This window comes from Acanthaster planci, linkage group LG18 (assembly GCF_054643075.1).
Source record: "Acanthaster planci isolate LZ-2023a linkage group LG18, COTS_SCS, whole genome shotgun sequence".
NCBI classification, from domain to species: Eukaryota; Metazoa; Echinodermata; class Asteroidea; order Valvatida; family Acanthasteridae; genus Acanthaster; species Acanthaster planci.
This window is the reverse complement of record NC_141794.1, coordinates 5,629,041-5,641,677: the sequence shown is the minus strand read 5'-3', so window position 1 is coordinate 5,641,677 and position 12,637 is coordinate 5,629,041. Positions and strand designations below refer to the sequence as shown.

At 41.4% G+C, this 12,637-nt stretch overlaps 1 protein-coding gene across 9 annotated transcripts in view; it reads left to right on the top strand.

Annotated features, from left to right (window-relative positions):
- ptk2 (protein tyrosine kinase 2) overlaps positions 1 to 11,929 on the top strand; it is a 64,597-nt gene extending 52,668 nt beyond the window's left edge. For all 9 annotated transcript variants that reach the window (XM_087148412.1, XM_087148411.1, XM_022241394.2 and 6 more), the window contains 11 exons: positions 310 to 410; positions 1,099 to 1,188; positions 1,415 to 1,619; positions 2,463 to 2,580; positions 3,099 to 3,275; positions 3,933 to 4,079; positions 4,875 to 4,925; positions 5,823 to 5,895; positions 6,955 to 7,040; positions 7,638 to 7,772; positions 8,311 to 11,929. In XM_087148412.1, coding sequence (XP_087004538.1) covers positions 310 to 410; positions 1,099 to 1,188; positions 1,415 to 1,619; positions 2,463 to 2,580; positions 3,099 to 3,275; positions 3,933 to 4,079; positions 4,875 to 4,925; positions 5,823 to 5,895; positions 6,955 to 7,040; positions 7,638 to 7,772; positions 8,311 to 8,592 — 1,465 coding nt within the window. In that variant the 3' untranslated portion in view covers positions 8,593 to 11,929. The remainder of the gene's footprint in view (positions 1 to 309; positions 411 to 1,098; positions 1,189 to 1,414; positions 1,620 to 2,462; positions 2,581 to 3,098; positions 3,276 to 3,932; positions 4,080 to 4,874; positions 4,926 to 5,822; positions 5,896 to 6,954; positions 7,041 to 7,637; positions 7,773 to 8,310) is intronic.
- Positions 11,930 to 12,637: the final 708 nt, after the last annotated feature.

Genomic DNA, 12,637 nt, shown 5'->3' with positions numbered 1-12,637 from the left:
TCTTTTAGAGTTGTTCATGTTTTTCGCCATTGTAAAATGCACCAAAACAAGGGAAAGATACTTTTCGAATCAAATGCGATCAGAAATTACGCACAAATGTGGGTACTGCCAAAATGTGAGAAATGACAACTACGTCATCCAAAAAATGAGGCTCTTTGCAATTATTCAACTCCACCAGACCACTGTTCTGTCCAGCAAAGAATCATCACCAAACCTGCATGCAACTCTATAATTCACAACCCGAAATTGTTTTCCCAAGCAGTGCAATAATGTTAATTAGGTTTCAACATCTTCATTATTGCTTTGTAGGGATATAGCTGCCAGGAATGTACTAGTTGTTGCCAAAGATAACGTGAAGTTGGGTGATTTTGGTCTGTCCAGATTGCTCCACGATCATTCATACTACAAAGGTGAGATCCTAGGAATGAGTTATTGAGCTTGGAGGCTTTTCAAGGTGAAGGAGAGAGTATACTGTCCGAAACGTTGAGTACTCTCCGGTTCTTTTCAGAATTACACATACTTAGAAAGAGATATTCTTGCATGGTACTACCGCAAACTTCTACAACTTACTTAATGAGTACATTGCTTCAAGTTATTTTTATGTCATAAGAATCATTCAGACCAAGTACGTATTGCGACCTGCATATATTGATAATTTTGCACCACATTATTTGGTCAACTTGGCTGGCATTGAATTAAATAGTTTCCAGAGTTCTCAGTTATCTAGACAACCTCAACTGTGAATGCAGCTGACTTCAACTGAATTAAAATGAGGATTGAATCAAAGAATGAGCTCAAGTCCCCAGTCTAATTTCTTTCCAGTTTCATAGCAGGAAAATTTGCTTAGCACTTTTAAGTTCATTACACTAAGCCAAAATCAGCTGAGTGGACAGTCACAATACAGTATACATGTACTTATACATATGCATTGACATGATTGGGTGTGCCTACCGGTGATCTGTTTGAGCTGGGAAAGTTGTTCCATGCTTAGCAAAATTGAAAGTTAGGAACATCTTTAAACAGAATTCTTTCCCCCAATCCCATTCGATCTTTCTTGTAAAACTTGATTTATCCCACTTTTTTTTTTTGTAATGATAGCCTCTAAAGGAAAACTGCCCATCAAGTGGATGGCACCAGAATCAATCAACTTCAAGAGGTTTACATCAGCGAGCGATGTTTGGATGTTTGGTGAGTGGTTTGTCTCAGATTACCTAGAAATTGTTTGAGTTGTTTGCATTTAAAAATCAAGAAAAGAGAGCTTTTCTGTTCTAATTTCAGTTCATTAATTCAACAAAAATTAGGAGTGCTTCTTGTAAGGTGTCTGAATACTTGTTCTGCACTGAGACTTTATTTATTCAATCAGAAAATAATAGGTCAATATGTGGGTGTTAGACTTGGCTGTTCCATTTTCCAGGGGTGTGCATGTGGGAGATTCTCATGTACGGTGTCAAGCCGTTCCAGGGGGTGAAAAACAATGACGTTATCGGCCGGATTGAGAACGGCGAGCGGTTGCCCATGCCAGCAGGCTGCCCACCAACCCTCTACAGCGTCATGACTCTCTGTTGGTCGTATGAACCATCAAAGAGACCGACTTTCCAGGATCTCAAGTTGAGACTACAGTAAGTTGCCAGATTTTCTGCGGAGTAGCATGATGCAAAATTTCTCAGTTGCACTGAATTCTTAAGATTTGTTTGTGGAAGCTAATGCTAGGAAGCATTTGAGCAATGACTTTGTAGCCTGTATTAAGCACTTAAATTGGCTTCCAGTTGGTTGACAGCCCTTGCCTCTGAAGAGCAGTGAGATGAGGCCTCCGGCTGACTGGAATCAAGAAGACTGCCATTGAGTGCCCACTGGATGACAGAAAACAAACCTGAACCCAAAACATTGAAAAAACCTACCATAGAATTCAGCCGGCAACCCATCAGAGCCATGTCAAACAATGCTTGTTTCACTTCCTCCAAGTCTTTGGGCCCTTGAGCAGTAATCTAGGTTTAGGGACTTCCTCCCACGAGTGGGTGTCTCGTGAAATGCATGGCTACCCCACAGCTCGCATTCTTGCCAAAACATCACTTATCCATCCTGCTGATTTCTTGGGCCCATGTCAAACGTCCTGGCAACTACAAGCATGGGGTTTTCTGGACATTGAGAAGTGTTTACCAAAGTGCAGGCCGGAAATACTTGGCAGCACTTACCCTGGTCCCTCGTCCCATTGCAAAAGGCAGAAATAACATGAATGGATAACTTAATAATGATACTACCACTATGACCCAATATGTAGGAAAGGTAATGAGTAAGTGTCCAGTGGATGGAAATCTGTAAAGAGTCCACAGTGGTGATGGACTATCACATTTGTATGCAACCGTTTTGCTGGTACTAGTGTGCGAGTGGGAAACATTTCTGATGACTCTGATGAAGTTTAAGGATGGTAGCTGACACGACCTTTTGACCGTCTCTTTTTGCAGCGAAATTCAGGACGAGGAAGTGGAGCAGCAGGAATCGTTGATGAAGCAGGAGAGACGGCGGGTGGCATCCACCTGGGGCTTCCCTGTCACCGAGCATACTGAAGAACCACCACCAAAGGTGAGCAGACACTCCAGTCGCATGACAACTCCAGAGCCATTGCTGGGTTGCGTTGGCCATTGGTCACTGTTATTGGCCGTGATAATTCGAACACTTCATGCTGGGATTATTTCACTACAGGCCAGTCCAAGATGTCAAGATGTTTGGACTGAAATATATGATTTTTGATGAAAGTTTTAGTATGAAGTTCAATACTACCAATACTGACTCTGTAAGAGTCTTTTGTATCGTCGTTGTGCAGTGTTTTTCACCTTAATCTCATCTTTAACCCCCCACGGCCAAATTAATATTTGCTATGATTGAGACCATATACAGCTGGCCAAGGCAGGTACAGCACTTGTTCTTCCATGGTCTAAATTGATATTGTGCGTATGTATGTGTGTAAAAATCCAGTAGGAACTGCTGAAACATAACAGTTTAACCTGTCAACTGCCGCTGAGAATTTTCATTGTGAGATAATGTTTACACAACCTCATGTCTTCTAAACTAACTTCTCATCGACGTTGTTCTCTTGACAGCCTTCGAGACCAGGTTTCCCAACCTACCCTGGGCCCAGCAGCTACCAGCCAGCCACTGTGTACGAGGCCACGGCCAACCACTACGCGGCCACCAATACTATCAAAGGCCCCTATATGGGCCACAAGCCACCGGAGGAGATGGCAGCCATGATGGCCATCAGGCCTGTGACAGCGGAGGTGAGTAGCTGAGAATATTTGCTCTTGTCAGTTTGTCAGTGTTGGCTTTTTGGCTGGTCTCCATTACAGTAGATCCAGGCCACTTACAAAGGCCCTCCAGATGAAATGACGGCCATTATGGCTAGCATTACCTGCACTGTCTGTATGAGGACTGGATCTTGTACTTCAGTTAGTTTGTCAGATTGAGGCCACTTACATTGGCCACAAGCCACTTGATGAAGTGACAGCCTTTGTGGCCATGACACACACACGAGCTTAAGCAAGTACCGAGATGCATTGGTTTTGTATTTTGGTCAACCGCACCAACCACTGTGCAGCCACCAGTACAAATAAAGGCCACCCACATACATGTAGGCCACAAGCCACTGAAAGAAATGGCAGCCAATGTGGCTGTGAAATCTACACATACTGAGCTGAGGACAAGTGAAAATAATTTGGTCTTGAATTTGTTGTGGGTAGTCTGTTAGATTGTACAAGACGTGGTTCGGTCACCTTGTCCATTTCGGGGAGGTCTTGGCTTTTTGGAATCGAGGCCATCTAAATTGGCGGCTGGCAGGCAGGATCTGTTTCCACTGAAGTACACAGAAAAAAGGTTGTCTCAGCAGAAACCAAGTCACAAGCCAACTTTCAATTGATATTCATTCCTCTGCTTTCAAGGAGCGACTGGAGATGGAAAGGGAACATCTTGAGCGTCAGGAGGAGATGAAACTGAGCGAGATGCAGAGAATAGAGGACAAGATGAGGCAGCAGCGGCTGGACAGCGAGGCCGACTCCAAATGGCTGGCAACCAGTGCACAAGGACTGGTGAGTACATGAGGACGGGGGACCAGTGACTGGCAGAGTTCACAGGTCAATTTGAAGAACCCAGCAGCACATCCAGTTCTTTCATGTCAGAATTCTGCATCAGGACTGCAGCCTTAAAGATTTCAGCAATAGTAGGAGTTGGTTGGAGCAGTGTAAGAGTTGTAAAGGAGTTGCATTGATGTAAAGATGCATTCTAGACAAAGTTGTCCTATCAGTCAAAATCAGTCAAATGACCTCTATGTGGAAGGAATTTTTGACCGTCTGTGACTGTTACAGTAAAAAAAAGTTAATGAGTCACATTCTTTCATTCTTGCGCTTATTAATTTTGAAATGTGATCCTAATTGGAGTGTCATGGTGTTTGTTGACTTGATGACCTTAAAAACGTGTGAGCACCGCCAGCAGTGTCAGCTCACGATAGTAAAAGTCCAACTCCAAGGTGGTTTTTGTTAGAAAATCCAGCTAAACGCAACAGAATGCATCGGTGGATTTGTTGGCACTGAGCAGTTCAATTGCACTGGATAAGCTCTAGTTGTGGTGCTGTGCAGTCACACTATTCCCTACTTCCTGCATTAAGTGCAAAATCCAACAATACATCAGTATTTGACCATGTTGTGCCCTCTTATGTAAAGCAGGGTTGGAATGTTAACTTGATAAATGATAACTTGAGTGATAAGCTCTGAATTGAAATTCTTTCTTTGCAGAAACTTAAGTCACAAATTTGAGTATTTTAGTTACTCAAAGTGAACCTTTGAATGACAATATTACCTTATAAAAAGTCTTTTGTTTTTCTTCAGAGGCCTGATGTGAAAGAAAACGACTTGACCGGTCATGATACCAGAGAGGAGGTTGGTGAAGAATTGTAGGAATAAAATTGATTAACCATTTCCTGCCGGGGTGCCCAGTTTCGGGCACATAGGCTTTACACACGGAGCCGGGGAGCCTGAAACCAGATGAAAGAGCTGGGCCTTATAGCAAAAGACCATACTCGGAACAAATGACCGAGCTGCTGGGATTACCAACATTTTTCAGTTGTCAATAGCGGAGGAAATCCGTCATCGTTTTGACACATTATATCACTGTTTGTGGCATTCAGCGTGAGCGAATTACCACCAGGGACAAAAGCGCTCCAGTGATGAGCAATACAATACCGCAGCAGGCTAATCTGACCCCCATTGAAAAGATGCCAGCTGCGCACTGTGCCAGTTTTTGGAACGAAAGAAACTTATTTAATCCCGCACAATCTGGGCTCTTTTTACCAGGCGGCAGGCCTGGCTGAAATACAGTGGATGTCGTCTGTTAGATTAGAGTAGCCAGTAGAAAGTCATTTGTGTGGGTGTAAACGTCCAGTAAATGTACTTATGATGCTTTGAAGAATTTGGAAAATGGAAAATCCCTCAGTTTTACGTCATGCAACTTCAAAATTAAACCCGGCAGCAAGTGGTTAATCTAACTGTCTGTGCTGTGCTGAGTACAGCATTCAGGGATCTTGGAAACAGTATTTGTACATATTAATGTACAGAATTATGAAGAAACTATACTTCTATGGTAAGAAGAAGGTAGAAAGTAAGTAAGTTTAGTAAGAAAGTAAGTTTCTGAAGGACAGAAAAAGGGTCCATCAAAAGTGTTCAAACCCTTTCCTCATCACAAAAGAGTTCAGTTCAACACCACCTCTTCTGCAAAATACAATGTGTCATCGAATATCCAGGCAGATGTCATTAGTGTTTTGCTGTTTGGTTTCACAGACCAACACTTTGGCCAGTCATCAACCTCTGTACCAACCTTTTAATCGGCCTAGCTCGTACACGCAACCAGCCGGTGAGTGAGAAGTTTTAATGTATCTAAGGTGAGAGTGTGCATAGAAACAGCATATTGACATGGTCATAGTGACTTTTGTGTCGTCAACAGCTTTATTGAACTGTTAGGTAACTATGGTTCGCTAAATCAAAGTTTGAAGAGGCATTTTCGGCTTATACCAGGGGTGAGATTCCTCCGGATTTTTCTAACTTCCAGTGTTGGTTCACTGATACTTTTGACGGAATTATTTGCGAATGAATGTTCATGCGCGACTTGAAGTGTAGTGAAGTCTAGTACAGGCAATTAAGAAGTGCACAAACTGATGCTGCTCCCTCTGCGTACATGCGGTGGATTCAGTGTGGCTTTCTACAGAGATATTGGTTGATTTGGGGGATGTTTCACCGCATACACATGACTCTCAATAATTTGGCATAATGGCATGTCAAATTGTTGATTGAGATGGGGGACCTATCTGTTGATAAAAGGCGCCAAAAATCTGTGGAGATTTTCATGTTTGGAGATGGAGATGGATTGTGAACATGGTGAAGTGACGAAAGTGGAAAGGGAAGACGATATATTAGATTTCCTCTGATTGGACACTGCAAATGTTCATAGTTCGATAAGTCATTGAAGTATGACGTCGGAGGCTTAAAGGACTAAGTATGTTGTAAACAATGTGTAATAATTTGAATTTCTTTTTAAACATGGAATTTATGTCATACCAAACTACTGCAAACTGCTTGCTGATGTGACTTCAGTGACCTAAAATACAAATCACAAAATAAGGAGGGAACGACGTTTGGATCCTAGCAGAATCTTTCTCAAAGGCAAAAACAACGAACTCCTTCCTTGTGCATGAGGAACATATTCAGTATCATGCATAAAGTACATAATACGCATAGATGCATAAATTAATGCAGTGAAATGTGCATGCCATTCACCGTGTTTATGTACGTACATGTACATAATACCAACCGAAGTTCTTGGATTTTTCATGGTGGTTTGGTCTCAACCCTGTTGTACAAAGTTCAAGCGGCAGGTAGAGATTTATCATTCATTCCTTGTTTCATATCTTTCAAGATTGCCGCAAGCCTGTGGTTGAACCCCCCAAGCCTCCAGAACCTCCCAGGGCTGAAGAATCTCAGGCACCCCCCACAACTGTGCAGGTACATGAAACGGTCTAGAGGGTCCCAGTAAACGACGCATTTCTAATGAATCTGAACAGTTTGATGTTTTTGAAAATATGGGGGGAAAAATTTGGCATCTAAAAAAGATGAATTGATAACGGCCTGCCATGCAGGAATAGGAGCTCAATTCATCACTGCTGGTCTAGCAATGTGCTTGCCCTGCTCCAGGCAGCTACTTAAAGGGGACCTCTTCACGCTGAGATTTTGATATTTGTGGTAGGTTCAAATTCACGGCAGTGTCAAGTTTCAAACTAGCATAGTTCTTGGATGGGGCAAGCAATGTAATCCAATATGGTTGATCTGAAGAACCTTGTAGATATTGAATCAGCTTTTGTCAGGCCCCTGGTTTGATGTTCTGGTTACACCAGGGGTAACTGATGTTGGTTAGAGTTACTGCAGCAAGGCCAACAATAATGTGGCATTTTGACACGTGTTCCAGTTGAATTAATAGAGCCTAGTAGAGAAGTTGAATTTACCTGAGGCAGTTTTGACTGGAGCGGCTCATGTTCTATACCAAGCACATTATCCTGCCTTTCACTTCCACAGTTTCGCATTTGTTCTGTGCCTTTTCACCAGGTTGGACCCACCATGGACCTTGACCGAACCAACGATGAGGTATTTGAGAACACAACTCAGGTAGTGCGGGCCGTCATGGAGATGGTCAACATGGTGCACGCTGTCCGGTCGGACCAGTACGTCAACCTAGTCAAGGTACGCCCAGCTGTTGAGATGGGTGCAGTAAGATCGGTTGCCTGACCATCTGGACAGACTTGGGACCAATATACCCAAGTTGTGACCGTCAGATTGCATCGAGAAATGAAGTAGGGGTGCAATGCATGTTGAAATCGGAGCATCTCTCTGGGGATTTGTGCAAAGAATCTTGACTTCATTGAAATTTCTGAGCCCATTCAGGCATCAAGCCCCATGTAAAGTATGGTCGGCTGGTCTGTACTGTTCCATATTCATTGTGCATACAAAACGGTGTCGGAGTGTTGAAAATTCAGGAGAGGAATAAATTCGCAGCTAGAGATGACTTCAATTTTGGAGTGACTTATGATGGACTTGCGGGGGCTTGTTGGGAATTATGATAGACTCGACTCCAGCCGTCATTTTCAGTGGAAAATAGTCTGCATTGTTTGCTTTTTGTGTTTGAGTTGAACACAGCTAATTCATTAAAAAATCTGTCTTCTCTTTAGAATATTTTGTCCCGGTGCTTCCCTTAATAATCTTGTGTTGTTTCATATTCCAGGACGTGGGCCTGTCCCTCAAGAACCTCCTGGCCAGCGTGGACGGCCTGTACAGTTCCCTGCCCCCGCAGACCCACCGCAGCATCCAGATGGCCCACAAGGTGCTGAGCTCGGACATGGCCGAGCTGATCAACGCCATGAAGCTGGCCCAGAAGTACGCCACCACCACCCTGGACCAGGACTACAAGAAAGGCATGCTGTCAGCTGGCCACATTCTGGCCGTGGACGCCAAGAACCTGCTGGACGCCGTGGACACGGCAAGGCTGAGAGCCCAGGAGGTATGATGGCAGGAGACAACTAGGACCTCCTCTTAGCTCTCATGATTTTCTTGAAATGGATTGCAATAAGTGTCTTTGTAACATAGCTTCACCTTAAGATCGTAACTGGGTAACTATCCTTATCCCCTCTCTCTGTCAGGAGCCTTCCTTCAGTCCTCCAAAATCTTCCATTCTGTAGAACAGTAATGACATTCTGATGCAGATTATTACTGATCTGACCAAAGTTGTCAAAATTGCTTGTTCATAAATCAGCCAGTCTAAATGTTATATAATGGCAGCCTTGTTCTGGCAACCTCTGATGCGGAGGACGGTCGTTGGCATTGGAGGTCAGCAGAAAAGGATGGTTGTTAGGCTGTGTCCAAATTTTTGGGTTGCAGCCTTAAATTGTGCATCACTCTATGGGAAGTGGCTGCAGCCCCAACTATAGACTTGTGGATGATCCCAAGCCAAGCGAAATAATATCGGACGCAGCCGTGATCACCGGTATGTCAGTAGCGACACGTGAGTTAAGTTCAGAAGTTTGATGTACACATAGCATGCAATTGATGTCTTCTTTGTCTTTTAAATCTACTGAAAACTCAGTCATAAGATATAAATCTCAGATAGCCAGTGCCTAGTGTATGAATTTTGTGGAATAATTTCAGATAATGGCAGTTTGGAGGTGGGGGATCACATTAGTATATTATATCCTAGTATTACAGTTTTGAGAGAGTACTGAAACCGTACATGTACATAACTCTAAAAATATACAAACTTGTATACCGCACAAAAGTATTGCCATGCCGCATGTTGTTTTGAAGATAGGGGCAAGTTCTGGCACAGACTGTAGTTCAACCACTGATGGATTGCTTTTTGACGACATGCACATGCAATACAGCCACATTCTAACGACCCTATCCGGACTATTTTGTCAAAATCTCATTGTCACTTACACTTTGGCCACAATTTTCATGGAATTTATGCTCCATGACATTTCCTGTGAATGGTTTCCTCCATACTTATCAGATGAAAGTGGTCATTGGTGTGAACCAGGCCCTGCGTTGCCCCAACCATCCATTGTTCGAGCGATTTTTGTCCAGTGATGATTGACGGTAGTCATCGCTCAAACTTGCCCTTAGAAAAAGTGGGGAGAGAGATATTAAACAATGAGCGTGCAAGTAAAGATCCTGTGTTCTGCACATTTTGCTGGAGAAGTTGTTTTGTGTTCATCCTTTGGCATTATTTATTGCTGCACAATTTAAAATGCTTGCTTCTGCCTTATGGCAGAAGTCAGTGCCCAGAGCGTTGAGTTTTTGATTGTATGTTTTTTGATGAGAGAGGTACTCAAGCTGAAGATGTATTTAATATTGCTACTTTTTTGTACAAATGAATAAAGAGCGAGTTCTGTACTTACATACCAATGTTATTTTCATGTACATGTACAGGTAGATATAAAGACAAATGTGCCTATCCTCAATTCATTTTTCCACAAAAAAAATCGAAAAGTTTCTGCATTTTGCAAAGAGGTATCTATATGATTCTTGCGTTTTGAGTAGAATTTCTAAGATCTTCCTTGCAGAATTAGTACATATGAGTTGCATTTCTTTGGTTGAGATAATTATAAATGCAGCCTGCAGGCCTTGTGTGGGATCACATCCTGATGAGAATGGACAGGTTTTGAAGGCCTTTAACTCAAAAGTTGCTCTGGCGATGTGTGACTCATTTTGTTTCTTCAATTTGGGGCTGCCTTCACTGCAATAGGTTAAACTACTATAGTACAGGCAATACGATTTTCTTATTTGGTTTTTAATGTTCACAAGAATAGTAAGCACTTTGTTATGTGCATTGTACATTTACACTGAAGTACGTATTGATTTGATTTTTCCCCCAAAACTAGATATCAGCTCACAAAAGATGAAATACCTATTTAAAAAAATATACTGTACAGAGAATTAAGATGCTTGTGTAAATATGTGTTAATATTTTTTGAGAAGTGCCAATGTTACTAATGTTGCTTTGGAAATGGAAATGAATAAAAGTGATTGCACTTGATTGGACAAATGATTTACCAAATGTTGACAATTGCTTTATAATTAATGTACCGAATCTTGTGACATGTTTACAAAATTGAGATTACTAAAATCCCTTTGAAGATGTATCTTGACTCAAGTAAAAATACATTTACTCCTCAAAATAGTCTGCGCAAATCACCTGAGTGTAATATGAAAGGAGGTGTAAGCCTATTAGTCAAGTTGTACTACATGTATACGGTGAAAAGGAGAATTACATACATTAGAGAAGAAGGCTTGTATATTTCTTTTTTTCCCCCGTCTTTTTGCCATTTTCCTTTGGAGAGAGAAAAGTTCTAGTAAAGTTCTTTAAACCCCCACAGTATGCACATTGCCTTAAATAAATTTGTTTGCATTGATTATGTGTTGTATGTTTTATAGTATTAGACTTGTATTTTACGTGGCATAAATGGTTTCAGCACACTTTATAACTTTTATTAATTTGTGAACATTGCCTAACATTTCAGTTCCACTGTAGTACATAACTGTGTGTGTACACATACAGAGTATACATGTATGTACAAGGTATTTTTATTTCCATTGGGGTCTTTTTCAAGGAACATACAGATTTCCTGGGAGGGAGTGCAAAACGTTAGACCGTGTTATACAGGGTGTCCTCAGAAAAGTAAAACCAGGATTTGGGGGGGTGAAATTATCTGTACATAAGCTGGGGGAATGTGCTTAAATTTGCTCAGTTTATTCAGCGAAGTTTGAGCTAAATTCTCATGAAAAATTTAGGCAGAAATTGAAAACAGAGTTGATTTTTAACAAACCTCTCTTGACGCTGACTGTTGTATTGTTAATCCAAGCCAATTTAACCATCACCAGTTCTGATTGTCGCAGATTAGTCATGCGTAACCCAAAGAACAAATTTGTCAGTACTACATGGAAGAAGATAAGTTTAGCTTACTCTGTTTCACCCCAATATCGCTGTTTTCCCTTTTTTTTTCCTTCCTTGGACATCCTGTATGCTACTGTGATAATAGCTGTACTTGCAAATTACACATTGAAAATTTACCATACACCACATATCACAGCAAACCAGTCCAGCACCGTCACCTGTCATACTTTAATATTTATTGTAAAATCAAAACAGTACATTACAGTAATTAAATTTTTTTAAAGACTGGTGTGGTTTTATAAAATGTAACTTGAACCAGTGGTTCCTTATTTGGTATGTATGGTTATATCGCACTGATTATTGGGGGTCCAGGTGGACGTAAATATTATCTGTATATCATCATCATGTGTGTGATCATGAGATGGATTTCTAGTAAATAAACAAAAGAAAGGAATTGTTGTGTATTGTTTTTGAAACTGTGGCATATTGTGGGGGAAAGTAACATTAGCAGAGCTCTCGGTATAGAAAGTACCAGACTGTCTAGATAACATCTAGAGGTCGTGGGGAAAAGTGGCAAAAAGCTATGACGTTATCTACCATGGGTTTCTTAATTTTACACAGTTATGCTTTTTCTAAATTGGAAATGTGGATTTGATCCTCATAACTTTGCAAAACTTAGCAACCAACAGTGGTTGAGGGAACCAAAAGGGAGAGACCCCGCCTACTTTGGTTTCTATAACCCCTCCTCCCCATCATAGTACAGACAAATGGGAAGAAATTCAGAATATCATTATCAGTGGTGTTCAATGTCATGGGTTGACTTAAAAAGAAATGTGACACCTTAGAAGAAGAAGGTTCACTTAGTTTTAAATTGGAACATCTGCACGTCGAAACCATAATCCAAGGAAATGGTTTCTTTACGTGGACAGGTTAAGCCTGGAACAACTGAAACCATTGCTAGGTAATAAGTCACATTTGCCCAGTTTGAGTCCAGACAATTTAATTTTTTATGCTGTAACCAAACAAATCTAGATGAGTTTTCTGAAAGGACATTCTGCAAAATCAAACCGGTCATACCCACATATTTCCTTTAATTAAGGAGCATAAAGAATTAGCTTTCCAGAAATTAGCCACGAACAGTCTGCACCTTTAATATGTTGCA